The following is a 16,154-nucleotide window of genomic DNA, read 5'->3' on the forward strand; positions in this document are numbered from 1 at the left end:
AATAAAAGACTCTCAACAAAATTAAATAAGCTATGAAAAGTAAATGATTGTAACTTTCAATTTGTTAACAGCTGGTGGAATAAAACAAAACTTTACATATTGTGAGTTATATAGTTTTAACGAATATATTTGTCTTCTCCTTTGTTTTGAACAATTTAATTATTAGCATATAGAAATAACAAACAAAAAATAATTCATTAGAATTGACCCTGCCCGTAACAAACAAAGAATTTAGCTAGCTATATTATCAAATACTACATATTTAATACAGAATATTCGGTATCCAATCCATTAGGTAGCCAATAATGCTGCTTCTTAACCATGTTAATAGTAGAAGAGCTCTGGGAACTTTGTCTCATAGACGGGCTTCTCATTATTGGCCTGTAGCTGGGCTGTCTTGTTGTCGCTTTGCGTAATCTGTCGCTCGACGGCAAGCGAGTTGAATAGTTCATTGAGACGATTCTGAATGAGATCGTGCTACAAATAGAATTTGGCATTATATATCTATCTATCTCGATAAAGAAGGGTCGTCTCTTACCTTCGGTTCGGTACGTCGCATTAGATCATCGAATTCGCCCTCACGGAAAGTGCGCACAATTTGCATTTGACGCTCACGTTGCTCTCGCTTTGCCGCCTCTGTTGGCTCGGCCAGAGCACGCTTCATCGCATCAAAGTTGAACTCGGGCGCAAGAATCTTCTTGCAGATGCCGGGTGAACTATTCACACTGTCCACATCGCCGTTGTAGACGGTTAAATCGGCGGAACTGTTGCGCTGCGTCATCTGTGCGCTGACTGAATCCACCCAGGAGTGACGATGTCCTGGATTATCGGACTGATTAAGAGCATACGGTGCTCCCGTATTGAGACGTTGGGCATCCATGCCAGCATTCTGCATGCATTCGCCAAGGGCCAACTTATCGATGGCCAGATGCGGCAGCGATAGATTCAGATTCTTGTTCGATCCCTTTTTGGTATCCATCAGAGGTGGCAAATAGTAGCTAGCCTCATCGCGTCGAGCTTCGATGATCTTTTGCGCATATTCGAGCAGATTGTTGATGCCGCTCACACGCGAGATTAGCACCAACAGTGCAATAGCTATCGCATGTAAATTGCATCTGTGTACGGCTCCCAAGGATTCCACGGTGCTGGCCACTTGCTGTACGCTGTAGATGAGTCGCAGATTAGTGGAAAGGCTGCACAAGTGAAACAGCGATTTAATACTTACCCCAAGATGAACAACAAGAACTCCTGCACCGTTTCGCTGCACGACATTTCCACAATGAGCAGAGCAGCCGTATTAAAGCTGGCGGAGAGTGCGTCCACGCGATCCGATAATGCCATACTGTCGATAAGAGCTTGCATTATGTTGGCGCCATACTTGTGCGTGAAAATGATGTCGGAACGTGAGGGCGGCTCCTGGGAGAGAGCCGGATACGGTTTTACGCTCACAGTGCTGAGCACCTGTTCGTTCTGATGGCGATCGAGCAGTGCCTGAAAGATTTGCATGACAATCATGCGCGTCGGATCGTGCGGAGCGCGAGCCATGCGCAGTAAGGGTTGTAGGAACGATGCCGGAAAAGCCTTTTCGAAGGAGACGGTGCTGTATTGATTTCCCACCTTGAGCAACGACTTTAGCAATATATTCTGCAGCATCTGATCGCCCTTGCTCTTCTTGGACAAATCGGGCACCGTGTTCATAATGAACAACATGATCTCAATCTTCTGATAGTCCGGATGATGGTTGGCAAACTCGCCCAGCGCATTGATCAATGCCTCCTGATACTGTGACTCTTCGGCGGTGATTTCAGAGGTTGTGCCAACGCTTGTGCGCAGATGCAACAACAAATTGTTAATAATATCGAGAGCCGATGGTCCAACACTCTCCCCAGCGGCAATTGCAATAATCTTGGACAGCACGACAGCCAGCGAAGTGCGTGTCTTGGGCGATGACTTGAAGTTGCTGTCCAAGTGCTGCATGAGAGTCTCCACGACAGTGTACGAGTACTGCGGCTGTATGGATATCATCACGATGCGGAATGTGTGTATAGCAAAGGTGTTAGGCACCCACAGCTCATGGCGATCCAAATGACTATTCGAACAAAGCAAACAATTAGCTGTGTGTACAATAGTTATTGGTGTATTGTAACTTACGTCAGCAGCGGCTTCAGCACGCTGCGAATGTGTCCAAAGGAGGCGCGTCCCACCAGCTCACGGAGCACCTCCTCGGCCAGCACAGGCGGCGTCACATTGGTGGCATCCTCAACGGGCGTGAGGTCGCCAGACTGCGTTTGGGGAATACAAATTAGATATTAGTAGACGGTTTGCTTTTAGCTTGACACCTATGTGGGAACCATTATTCTTAAATGTCTAGTTAATAATACTTATTGGTAGGATGTTGCTAGAAATGTTAATTGAATTGTCAATTACCGCCAGTAAATTTTTCTTCACAAACATAACGTTTACACAAAACTTTTGCGTGTCGTTTATGTTCGTTTCGTATCGTTATTTGTTGTTTGTGTTTAATGTGTAGTTATTGTTGTTGTTGTTGGGTTGAGTTACGTTTCGTATGCATTAACAAAATATACGAAAATAACAAAACAACGAAATTAGTTCAGTTCAGCAGCATTATCGGTGCTCGTTTCGCCAATTTGTAAGTGAAATAAAGTTGATCTTTGACTCCAACATTTGGACTCTTACCTGCATGTTAAAGAGCAGCGAGGGCACAATCTTCTCCATGTGCTGTGCCTCCCAAATGTTCTCAACTAGATCGTCTGACACCGTCTTGCGTATAACACCCTGTAGTCCCTTGATGCCAGCCAAACGCAAGCTGTCACGCAGATCCTGGCTATCGCTGTGGCACATCGACGAGAACTTCGAGATGAAGAAGTCATAGCGACGATGATAACTCGGCGTGTCCTCATTAATGTTGGCAAATTTCACAAACTAAAAATGGAAGGCAAAACATGATTAGCTTGTGGACACTACAATATAATCTCGATTAAAAACTCACAGAGTTTGTGGCCATGATCTTTAAATTCGGATTGGAATCCTCGAGTAGCTTTTGCACCATGCGTAGAAACGACTCGACGAAGAGATTCAACGTGGTCTGAGCATGGCAAGCCTGCAGCAATAGATCCATTGCCTCCATGGCAATCTCAGCAAGTCTGAAAGGATTGAGAGCTATAGAAACTCAGCTGCTCCAAATGTTTCACTTACTTGTAACGCTTGCGATTGATGTCCTTGGTGGCCTTCTGGTAGAGATACTCGCCAATGCGATCCAGTTTGTCCGGCGAGCTGAGCGAGTAGAAGGTCAGCTTCTCCATGTTCGACTTGACCAGGCCATCTTCTGGATTCACGGGAAAGATGTTGTCCACCAGGCGTTTATAGCGCGGTCGCAGCGCGGAACAGCAGCCACAACAACCTATAAGGGCAAAGGGAAATGCACAACTTTTAGAGGGATTCGGTAGGCAGACGCGGATGCAGCGGTAGGTAAACATGACGATGTCATCGGGTTGTCTGCTCCGTCTTCATTGCAGATTGTGTTCGAGGTTTTGTGTTCAAAGTTGTTGTTTTAATTTTGTAATTAGCAAAAAGGCGTTGACTGTGGCTCCCAGCGGGAGAATCGCTTGAGAATGATGAGTGGGTGCGACAGCCATTTTCCCAACTAGTTTAGCCTTTTATCTTATCGCCATAATCGTTTCATACACACACATATGCGAATACATATCTACAAATTGACCTGCGTCGCGTGATGTGCGTTTCTATTATTGTTTCCCTTTCGCTTCTGTATTGCAGTCCCTTCATTGTTTTGATCGATTGCTGGCGTCATTATTTTACTACGTTTCGAGGTCGAGGTTTCGCTTTTGCACCCAATGACTCACCAGACATGTCTATTTCACTGGTCGTTCGTTATTTTGTAACTTTTATGCTATTTTTATGGCTGCGATAGATAAAAGAAACGCTGCGATAATTGCCGCGTTTGATTGATAAAAAAAGTAAACGCCGTGATTAAACTATGAACTAATAGGATGTGTACGCAGCGTGACCGTATATTGAATTTAAAAATATACTATTCTTTTATTATAACAAATATGCCGCATGTTTATTAATTTGGTTACACTTTTTGGCGCAAATTTTGAAACAGTTCTTTTTCAGTAATGAATACGTAAATTAAATATTTCTTATAAACTTACAAACACTATTTTTAATGCATATTAAACAAAAATTACACGTATTAATTTTATTCAATCAAGACGCATATTTTAAAAGCAGTTCAGTGATCGCAGTTTAGATATCACAATATACTAAAAACTTTTTTGCGGTATTTTAGTATAAATACTAGTATACAAAACGTGAAGTGGGCTGCGCTTCTTGCTCCACCCCTAACAGTTGTGCTCCACATTAACTGTATTTTTCTGTTTAAATTAAATATAATTTTATAAAACATATATGATTTGAAGTTTTTTCTGCAGAAACAATACCCTCGAATTATGAAAAAACAATAAAATGACCAAACTGGGATGTTTTGTAAGTTTTCTAACAGCTGCATGAAATCTAAAGTGCGTCATTTAAAAATGTTGATAAAAATATAAACTTTTTGTATTCAAGGAGACCTCAGTTCTCTAAGTTAACAAGTTGATAAATCATAAACAAATACTTCTATAAATACTTACAGCTGGGATCCGTGCATTTCTGAACGAAACTATCAAAGAATTCCGGCAGTTCAGGTGGCTCGAAGCAGCAGCGTATCAAAGCCATTTCAGTGCACACACTTTATTGACCATGAACTTCAGATATAGGATAAAAAAGGAAGAAGACCTCGTGGTCTATTGATAGAAATCAGCTGTTGATACGCAACGGGATAAAAGCTCGTGGCTCTCAGTTGTGTGCAAAGCTTTCATTTCTTATCAAATGAATGCATGTATAGACCCAAATGCGAGTGTGTTGGGCTTTTCATTTATGGTTTGAGGAGATGATGACACTCTTGGCATTCATATAAGGTGGCGCCACACAGACATATTGGTTGAGATTATTGCGTGACAAGTCAGTGTGAGTGGTAAACGGCAACAACTGGCATTAACATTTGAATGATATATTGAGTCAATATTATGAATTGGTTATTATTATTATTCAAGATATATCACCACATCACGTTTTCAATAAAAATGTATATTTTAACTATAAATAAATTGGATTCACATTGGCGCGTCCTTGAACGAAACGCGGACATAAACTTTGCAGCTCACAACAAGAAAAACAACTGAATATGAAAAGTCTATAGAGAAAAGATTTGCGCACGAAAGCTGCGCTTCTGCACTTGACAGGCTTCGTTGGAAAGCTTTCATTATGCATGATTAACAGTGAAAAGCTCTAGGGATTGCCAAAGTTCTCAATCACACAGCAAACCGCTGTGATATTATTATTGTACGAGTGCACACTTAAGGAGAAATGCGAAACACGAGTTGAGCCGAGTACTTGATTCTGTCAACTTTTCGATGGTGTTGCGTTGGCTGCGAAAAAAGATATGAAAGCGAATGCTTCTCACGACAGATTCGTGCGTTGACAACTTTATTAAACGTTAAATGGGCTCCTTGTAGGAGAGAGAGCGGCAGGAGGGACGTCTGCACAGTTTGAGTGGACGTGGGACGTGGGCAACTTGGTGCTTTATAGTTTCTTGACCGTTCGTTCGCTGAAGACGATGACGATTGATGATTTATTTGTGTGTTTGTATATTTTGCTTATTTCTGAGATTTTTGTTGATTAATTACTGTGATATTCAAATTGAAGTGTGTGGAAATATTTGCGTGAATTATTTGATTTCGGCTTTTGATTTGGCTTTTACTACCTGCTCAACTGCCTATATATTCAAAGACTTTATTTATCTCTCTATCTGTATGTAGGTATATTTTCAAAATTTATGTGGATGACACTTGCCAGAACATTTCCATTTGGCATGAGATTAGAGCGCGTATCTAAGAGATGAATTAATTAGTGTGGTGACTTCTGATGGCGAACCTTGACAACGATTGTAAGCTTGGAGAAAAAGATCGTGATTGATGAGCTGAGGTGTGTCGTTGTTGTCTGGGTGTTTTTTTTTGTGTTGAGTTACAAAAAGAACCTGCAACTGGTGTTGAGCGAGTCAAGTGGCCTGGCTGAAGATTTCCATATTTTCATTGAATGCGGCAACTGCTCTCAAAATATCGAAGAGAAGATACTACAACTAGTCAACAATCCGAAGAATGTTTGGGCGAGCTGGTTTCACTTGTTTACATCGGCGACGTCAACAAAAACAACAACAACCAAAACAACTGAACAACTTCTAGCAACACAATATGACTGCCAACATCTTTGACTTGATTTAATTCAAAGCAAAAGACTCTGACTACAAACTTGCACACACACATAAACACGCACTCTCTATCTCTCTCTGAGCTCTCTATCAAAGAGAGAGGGAGAGCAAGAAATGCCGGCTACCTGTCGTTGCTTCGTTACTTAGCTCAAAAAAGCTCTCACCTGCGACAAGACGAGCTTTGACGCTCACACGAACTGTGCTCGCAATTTGCGACAGATCGTGCCTTCATTGAGTTGATTCGTTGCTTCAGTCGGCTTTTAGACGTGACGGTGTTCACCTGGTTGAACTTACTGCGCCGTGTTAACTCGTTTGCGTCCCCGAGCGTATGTGTGTATGTGTGCGTCGATTGTATTTGCTATTCAAATTGACAACGATAAATAATCGAACGAACTGGTCAGCTGCAAAAAAACGCCCCCACACCCTCTTTCCGTAATTAGGAAATAGCAAAACAAGCGCATTGCAACTTCTGTTTCGCATTCTCTCAATCTCTTCTTCTAACTTCGATCGGTATTTTTCCCACACAACTCCGCGCAGCTCCCTCGATCATCGTAACGTCCATTCAACTGCACTCAACCCACACAAAATTCAAATAAAAATAGAATAACACAAAAAACCAACGACTTTGTGCGCAGTGCAAAAAGTGAGATATTAAAATACGTACAACACAAAAATAAAAAAAAACGCACAAATCGTGATAAATTGTTGCTTAAATTGTGCAAACGATTTTTTAAATATTTTGGTAATTTTACGTATTTACGTTATTACAACAAAAGAATAAATTAAAAACATTTAACAACGACTGCTCGCATTCTATATACTATATATCGGAATGTGTGTATTTTGTATATGTATGTGTGACTAATTGAAAATTGATGTGCAGTCGCAGAGCGTCAACTGCAAACAAGTGTAACAACAATAACAACAACAATTCGACGAGTATTGTAATTAGAACTGCGCAAATTGCAAGCTTATGAGGTGAGTTCCCCGATTCAGACAAAAGAAAAAACAAAAAACAAAAAACAACAAAACTTGTTCAAATTGTAAATATTAGTGGTAGAAGTGTAGAGCTTTTGCTAGCAAAACTTTTGACTCGATAATGCTTTCACTCTCCTCTATAACCCCAACGTTGTAAAACCATTAAAACCGAAATTAAATATACTAAATATTCACATAGATATCGAATCCTATTTATGCGTATGTATTGAGGTTTATTTTTGCGATGCTTTGAATAATTCAACTCTTAGCAAGAATATCTTTAATCTCGAGCTGGCCCAAGAATAACATTAGAACTGCTCCAATTACACAGAAACACTCACACACACTTATGTAGATCTTATACAGATGTTAACGTGTAGGTGGAGCGACTCTACCAACGCATTACTGAAAGTAGACTCACACATTTGTGAGTCATTTTTTTAGACTACACAATATATAGAATTCTAACTCGAGTCGAAAACTGATTAATAGCTTAAATTGATCTGTAACCCCTTTTGGCCAACTCTTTTGGCTGTTAATTGAAGTAATTTCGTTGGGTTAAAGTTGGTCAATATATTATATTAACTACTTTCTTTGCTTTCTTTCGCTTCATCTCGTTTGCCATTAATAAAATACAACAAAAAACCGAAAAAATACTCATAGACGCGACTTCTATGGGCCTTGCCGGAGAGTTACGAGTTTCCGTGCTCAACAATCGGCGAGTGCTTTGAATTTCGATGCAAATTAATAACCAATTATAATGTTAATAAAAAAGCTTCTCTACCTCTGTTCGCTGATAATGATAATGATGATGATTCGCATAGAAATGCTGATCTGAACTGAACTGAGCTGAGATGAGATATTTATGCCCCCCCATATTTTTTGTTATTGTGTCTGTCTATTGTGTATTGGGACCCCCAAACGGAAATAGAATTCTGAAGGTCTTACAATGCAATTTAGTCGAAGAGCTTTTAGTGAAAGTTTACAGCAAATTTTTTGGAAATCAGAAGACAGAATTGGGCGTGATTTCATTAAGGTTTATCAAGGTGCAACATTTCGTAAAATGAGCTGTTCTCGAAAGCTGTCAGAAAAATATAGTTGCTGCTGGTCACCGAAGATTTAATACTCTTTTTAAACTTACAAAATTAGTTTGAATTGAACATAAGTTTAAAACTATGAAAATAAAAATATATAAGTAAATAAATTAATTTATTACATGGCCCCTTTTTGGCCACACAAATAGGACGCCCTCTTTAAGAGTATGTAATTTAATCCAGCTTCGACGTATCGAATTGATTTTAGTTCTTGGCTTCCAAATTTGCATTGCAAATGTGATTGAAAAATTTAGAATTCGCGCAATTTGCGTTGCCAACAAAAAGAATGTGTCATAAATTTGGTGTTTATTTTGATTGGGAATTTTAATTTATGTATTTTCGCTAAATTGGAAATTAAAATTACATATATGCAAAGCTAATTTCGATTTGACTTCAGAACTTTCAAAAACAAAGCAGTTAAATATTCGATTATACTTCATCAAGCATTCTAGAGATTTGTGTGCGTCTTGCTTAAACTTGTAAATATTCAAAATTATTTGCTCCGAAGATAATTGAAATGAACGCTGTAAAGTCTGAGAAGAACCGAAAGGATGCCCAATTAATTGGCTGGCGTCGATCGGTGATAAAGTTCCTCCAACAGCCTTCGGTGCAATATGCTCAGGTCACGTTGGTTGTGGTGGGCGACATTTTGTCCTTGGCGAGCTTATATCCTTCGCACTCGATGCATATATCTCGTCCGTTTCTGCTCTGGAAACGGTAGGAGCAGAGAATGAACTCAAGCAGAATGGAACTTGTATATATTTTTTATTTATTGAGACACGAAACGGAAGCAGAAGTTTCATTTTAAAGAAATACGCGAATTCAATTGATTTAACCAGACATTTGAAGTCACACAATGATTTTATATTTTATAATAACATCATCAACAAGGGAAACAAGAATTTAAAAGAAATGCAAATTCCAATTATGAATATAAAACTCACTTCATTGCATTGAGCATCATGCCATATTGCATCTTATGGTTATATTTATATATTCTTGCCCCAAACAAGAGCAACAACAGCAACAATTACAGACGCAGCTTCAGTTCATTGTCAATGCCAAATGACGTCATAAGGCCATTTCGTTGTGTCCCTGAACTGCATGTAAGGTGAGTCTGTATGTATGTATGTATGCTATATATATATACATAAATTTGTATGTGTTTGCGACTGTGTAGGTGTTTTCGTTCGGCTAAACACCTTGTTTTTTTTTTGGTCCACAGCAGCAGGTCTTTGTTTTGGAAGTCTGGATTTTGAGGCAGCCAGCAGAAGCCTGTTCCTGTTGTTGCTGTCTTCAAACGATGCGGCAAATTAACTCGACGCACACACACACACAGACACAATTTTGTTGCTCATTAAAAAAACTTTCGAAAGTTGCGACTTTTTGGCAATGTCGACAACAGTCTGGAAATAATCGACAATTTTTAAAGGAACCTGTGCAAAGACCGAGACAGCAAATTGAAAATTCTCAAAAAAAAGTCGAAGCAACATTTTGTTGATGTTGCCAAAAATGGTGAACAGCCTTGCCTTGTATGCAGTCCTACGGCCGGTTTCGCTTTTTATTCCTTTTTTTAGGTTTTTTTGATCATTTAGGCAGGCTGCCGTTTTTGGTGTGCATGCGTCAAGGATGATTTGTTTTAATGCATGCACCATTGTGGCAACAATGATGATGACGATGACGATGAAAACAAGCAACTTTTGACTCAGACAAATGCCCCGATGGGCATTTAGCACCTTTCTGTGTGTGTACTCGGAACTTACTCATAATAGTTGCCGATAAACTTTTGTGTTCTTCGCTCGAACTATAAACACACATTTATTTGTTAAATTTTTTGTTTTGTTTGTAATTGCGAATTGTAAAAACATTTGTTTAGCAGCTAAATAAATTGGCATAGTTGACTGGCTTTTAGTGTCTTTTTGTTATTTGTCAAAAATGAATAAAGCTGTTAATGAATGCGTGAGTTGACCTTACCTAATCGAACAGCGGGGGGAGGCGGCAAGTCTAGTCTCTGGCAACAACATTCACTTTCGCATCGTGCACCTTTAATTGCCCCACGGGGCAGCAGCCAACAAAACTCCAAACTCCGAACCTCAACCTCAGATCCGACAAACAAAAATTCAAAAATCAAAATTCGAAAGAGTCTACCACCAAATGGCGTAATCGCCGCGGTGAGTGTGAGTGTTTGCCTGTGAATGTGTGAATATATTCGGTCGGCCTGAAAGCCAACGACTTGACTTGTTGACTTATTGTTGACTTAAGCACGTTAGCTGTGCCGTGGAAGGGGCAACTTAACAAATTGGTTAACTCGGTCGCATTTGATTCGAAGTCAAATAGGCCACACTCACACATACATTCGTATATTATATTCGTACAATCGATTGGCATTGAGAGCTTTGACGAGCGGAAGTCGAGAGATCGGTCAATTGAACGGTAAACAGCATTTGACACTTTACAAAGCATGTGCGGAAGTGAATACTCGACAAGTCGATAAAAGCTCAATTAGGCTTGCGAATCATATTCATAATGGACCGAGTTCACCTGGCCTCCCTCTGGCTTTTTGTTTTTGTATTTATTTTTTTTGTAGGTGTATCAAGTGTCAAGTGTTGCCGTTAGCATTGCCAGCTGCAGAATTTGACTGCAATCTGACGCCCTGGGAACGTTCAGCTCAGATTTATTAGGCTGGGTAAAAATTACAGTAGCTGCTTGCAGAAATTCATACTTTGCAATAACATTATATATTAATTAGAACACTTCATTGGAATAATATGAAAACAAATTTGGAAAAGTGAACTTGTTTTATATCACAAGAAAACAGAAAGGAGAATACAATCCTCCATTTGGCAACATATTTAAATGGTAATATTATCGATATAGAAAATATAGATTTTGGTATATTATTGTATTTTACTCAGTGGTATATTCAAATTGGAATATCGATATACCAAATGTAGATTTTGGTATATTATTGTATTCTATTATATAGAATAATATGATATATTCTGTTCTCTATGGTATATTCAAATTGTAATAGTAATATCGATATACCAAATATGAATATTGGTATATTATTGTATGTTATTGTATATTCTATACTCTATGGTATATTTAAATGTTAATAGTATTAGCGATATACAAAATATAGATTTTGGTACTATATATTATTGTATTTTATTGTATATAATAATATTTTATATATATCATATTCTGTACTCGATGGTATATTTGAATTGTAATAATAATATTGATATACAAAATATAGATTTTGGTATATTATTGTATTTTATACTCTGTGGTATATTCAAATTGTAATAGTATATAGATAAACCAATAATATCCATCGGTATATTTTGTATATTAATTCGGTATATTTTAAGAATAATATCGTTTGTTTTGGTTTTATTGAAAATGAGCAGAGGGTTTCTCACAGTCGAGCACTCTCGACTCTAGATTTCTTACTTGTTTCAAAACTGTTAAAGCTTTATACAAAATTATATCGTTAACTAACTGTTCTTTTTATAAAATAAAAATTAATAACAAGGAAACAAAATTTATAATTTTTTTTGAGGAATAAGTTTAGTTGCTTTGTTTTAAGTCGGAAGCATAATATTTTCAAGTTATCGGTAAATCTTTCTTCGGAGGATGTTTTTGGCAAAATCAAGCTCATTCTTATTTAACTTCAACGAGGCAATCTCTGATTTTCGTTCGAACCCTAATGAATATTTTTCGGGGCGTGCATCATGTTAACCGAAAATGCTTTCAATGAAGTCATTAAATTGATGTATTGGCTGATAGTTTTTAGTGTGCTGAAAACTGCTTAGCTTTCATCTCAAGCCAATTATGAATTTCCAAGAACAGCGTCTGGATACAAGTTTCATTCCAACCGTACAAATTTCTCCATTCTCTGTTCTCAGTTCCCTGTTTTGCTGGCCTACAAATTGATATTTATTTATGTGTCGTGTATCGATCGAGACACACAGCTCACAAAAAAAAAGTGTGGGCTATCGTGATGTCATTGGACAGCAGACACGTAATCATCAGGTTTTTGTGGCGACATTGACTGCAATCTGAAGCCAGTTATGGCTAACGATGATGATGGTGATGATGATGCCAAACAGTTGATGGCAGTTCACATTGTTGCAATGACCGAGCTCTTATCAAGTCGATTTGTCAGCTTCGCCAAATTGCAATCCGGCAAGGTGGAGTCAAAAGGGAAATTTGTAACGCTTTCATAATGGGGAGGCAATTGGGCCGCCGATTGCCCAATGTGCCCAACAATGAAAGCAATAAAAATAATGTCGAAACTGAGTCACCCAATACCCTCGATCTGCCATCCGCTATCCGCCATCGGCATAAGCCATTCGCCATATGGCAAACACGATGCGTAAGCCTGCTTTGAATTCAAATTCCATTTCCAAGTTCGAACCCGAATTGAGATTCAAAAACTTTGCGGTCAATAACACTTGAGGTAAATGTTTGAACTGCATATCAATGAACCCTTCCTTTCAAACATATTCTTGACGTTATTAGCTTTGCATTTCTATTTAGTTCCGATTTTTCCAAGCGAATTACTAAAACCTATCAAGGCTGCGATTCATTAGTCTATCACGCACATTTAGAATGGATTTTTAATTAAACAAAAATTAATTGAAAATTTGTATAAATTATAATATATATACTTTCATAATAATCTTCAAGTTATTACAACTTGTGTAAAATGTATAAAACCGCAAAGCTTAATAGACGAGCAATATTTATTAGCTTTGCTCTACTTTCAACACACTTACCATAGTAGATTGACAAATTTGTTTGCAATCTATTTTATGTGGATTCAATGAAAACAAATATTGAATAGACTCCACCAAAAGACGCACTTTAAATAGATGTTTTATTAGCTTTGTCATTGAATCAATCAAAGTTAAGAAAAGTGAGTGGGATGCTTGAATTAGATTGGGATATCGTCAATATTTTACGAGTTGAGGTTTGATGAAACTGCTCGAATTGCATATAGATGAGCTCCAATCATTCACACGAAGATGAAGATGCCCCAACAGTATTCCCTTTCTATCAATCAAACACAACACACATCAAATCGAATGACATGAAGCTATCAATAATTGGTCTGAGATGAGTTGAGATTTGTGCAATAATTTGCATAAATTAAAGTTTAGTCGTAATACGATCTCTGCTACCGCTACTAGCCCATTGGCATTAATTACCCGGCAGCGACAGAAATGGTAAAAAAGTGAAACTCTCGAATCGGTGTGGCTTATGCAAGGCGGAAGATGGGGCATGCAACGTTGATTATGACTTGTACCAGAGACCCAAAGAAGGAGGCAATCGCATGGCATCGCATGCTTGGCGCCCTTTTTCCCATTGAATGCTGCAGCATGCTGAATGCTGAATGCTGCCGTTGCATGCTACATGCTGTTAGCTGTTGGCTGTTAGCCGCTTTGTTGCTTGCTGCACGTTGTAAGTTGCACGTTGCACGTTGCATGAGTGCCAAGTGCCGATTCGTTTTCGCTGCTGACCTTTGCCACCTTCGTCAGCGTCAGCTTCAGCTTCAGCCGTGCCGGAAATGTTGACAGCCTGTGGAAGATGCAACCGTAACCGAAATCGAAACCTGCTTTCGTGCAGCAAACAAAACAACCGAAGAAAACACTATCGAGGCTGGCTAGCTAAATGACTTAGGCAACAAACTTAGCTCATATTTGCCCAGTAATTGCGCACAATTTTCGATTCATTTAATTGATAAATAAAAATACGTTTTCGAAATTCACTGAACCGACAATCAAGGGCCACAACTCAGCATTCGCTTTTTTTCACTTCGAGCTTCAACTTTACCGCTCGATGATCGATCGCTTTTTATTTTCTTTTCTTGTTTTTTGTTGCTGCTTTTTGGCAAATTTAAATTGCATGTGTGTGTATACATTTTTGATATGGTAACTAATTGATTTCCGCGCAGGTTAAAAGTCGCACAGCCGGCAACTGTGACATGGAAAAATGGCACAGCGGTAGACAACACTCACACACACACACACACACACACGCACACTTAGATGCTATACTCTCTGGGTTAATTATTGTATTATGAATTCGAAAAAGTGAAATTTGTGTAGTCCAAACTGCCCGCTGCGAGCAGATCAAGTCGAGACTCACATTAATCATCCCATTACCCATTAAGCAAAAAAAAATTGATTTACATTTCTCATCAACATACTTTTACAGATTGGCAAGCATTTGAAAGAAAGAGGCTACATAATCGCAATTTATCGAGATCTTATTCGCTTCGAAACAATATAAATTCATTCTTCATATGCTTAATATGGCACAGAACAATGCAGTCTTTTAGAATCTTTATAGCATAAGGTTAATTTAGTATTATTATTCGATAGCTTTGGTATTTTGTCTGATGGACAATGCCTAACACTGTCTAAAGGTGCGAAAAGAAAGTTATTTTTAACAGCGTGGGCTAAAAAGTTGAAGTTTGCCAACAGCGTCCGAAACCACAATTAGCAATATTATATGATAATTGTGTTTAGTTGTCCGAGTTTCAACAAATTTGATTATTGTGCTTGAAGGAATACGAAATGCATAACAGTTGTTTTTGAGTCAGTTTGCGCAGAATATAATTGTTGAAATTGTTAAAATATCTTTTCAATCTGAGTAACTAGTAACTCTACATTTGAGGAATTGTAATTTAGTATTATATTTCACCTCTTTAGATTTTATGACATATTTTTATTTGGTTAAATTTGTCGAATATTTTATGTTTTCATAAATACTTATTTCTTTTGTTATTACTATCGACTTTACTGCATCATTTAGATGTACAACATAAAAAGATGTTGGCATTTTTATTTATTTAATGACTGCACAAATAAAGAAATAACACAAGTGCTGCACTGTTCACGGTTTCTATGCAGGTGGCGAGAAGTGTTCAGCTTCAAGCTTCAATCTTCAAGCTTCGTCCAAGTATGAAGCGAAGGTAAAGAAATTGCCACAAAGGCAAGGCGCTAAAGATGCAATGTAATGCCGCAGAGATTAACCTTCTAACATACATAATAAACTAAATATGTAGTCATAAATAATGAAAGAGAGGAACAAAAAAAAAACGATGAAAGAAAAAAACAAAAACGTGACGCTTCCTAGACGCCGGACTTCAAGATACAGTTTAGTTAGCTAACAAAGCGTGAAAATGACAGCGTGCTTAAGCACAATGCGATCAAGGGGGCCAGACAGGGGGGGACAACAACCGGTGGGGGTGGCAAGCGGGAGACGAAAGGCGGGAGGCGGCCGAACAGTTGGAGATCTCTCTGAGGTTGGGGCCACTGCGACTGATGGCAAGATTGACGGCCGTCCATCAACAGGCAAGCAAGAAGGCAAGCAGGCAGTCAGGCAGTCAGGCAGGCCAGAAGCAAACAAAACGATGACAAACAATATGCGAACGGATGCGAGATGAACTCAAATGAGACAGTGAAGGTAGTACGGCTTGATAATACCCTGTAGTAACCGAATCAAGTATATTACAAGGTTTAGCTTCATTAATTGTGAATGCTTGGAATTTGTAGGAGTGTTTTTGTTGAGAAGAAATAATAATCTTAAATATAATCGAAAGAACTCATACAAAAATGTACTGTTCTTAACTTTTAAATGTCAATCTGGTGTTTAGAGATTGATTTTCAAATAAGATATGGGCAATTAGTATTCAGTTTTAAAAATAGATATAGTTC

General features: G+C 38.5%; 2 protein-coding genes across 4 annotated transcripts in view; one reads left to right on the plus strand and one right to left on the minus strand.

The window, feature by feature from the left end:
• Nucleotides 1–97: 97 nt before the first annotated feature.
• Nucleotides 98–5,223, minus strand: LOC117567433 (protein EFR3 homolog cmp44E). Of its 3 annotated transcripts, none has more exons than XM_034247439.2 (9): nt 4,674–5,223; nt 3,217–3,421; nt 3,011–3,164; nt 2,698–2,943; nt 2,428–2,469; nt 2,152–2,282; nt 1,226–2,089; nt 539–1,163; nt 98–477 (listed from the first exon to the last, which is right to left on the minus strand). In XM_034247439.2, the coding sequence occupies exons 1-9, from the start codon at nt 4,756–4,758 to the stop codon at nt 325–327; spliced, it is 2,505 nt and encodes an 834-aa protein (XP_034103330.1). In that variant the 5' UTR covers nt 4,759–5,223; the 3' UTR covers nt 98–324. The 3 variants fall into 3 exon arrangements, with proteins under 3 accessions (XP_034103330.1, XP_034103332.1, XP_034103331.1); XM_034247441.2 differs by lacking the exon at nt 4,674–5,223 and adding an exon at nt 3,882–4,036; XM_034247440.2 differs by lacking the exon at nt 2,428–2,469 and having other exon boundaries at nt 4,674–5,220.
• A 1,371-nt stretch (nt 5,224–6,594) lies between these two features.
• LOC117567442 (zinc finger CCCH domain-containing protein 13) overlaps nt 6,595–16,154 on the plus strand; it is a 33,957-nt gene continuing 24,397 nt past the window's right edge. The window contains exon 1 of the mRNA XM_034247450.2: nt 6,595–7,327. The gene's annotated coding sequence lies outside the window, so the exon portion shown is untranslated. The remainder of the gene's footprint in view (nt 7,328–16,154) is intronic.

This window comes from Drosophila albomicans, chromosome 3 (assembly GCF_009650485.2).
Source record: "Drosophila albomicans strain 15112-1751.03 chromosome 3, ASM965048v2, whole genome shotgun sequence".
NCBI classification, from domain to species: domain Eukaryota; kingdom Metazoa; phylum Arthropoda; class Insecta; order Diptera; family Drosophilidae; genus Drosophila; species Drosophila albomicans.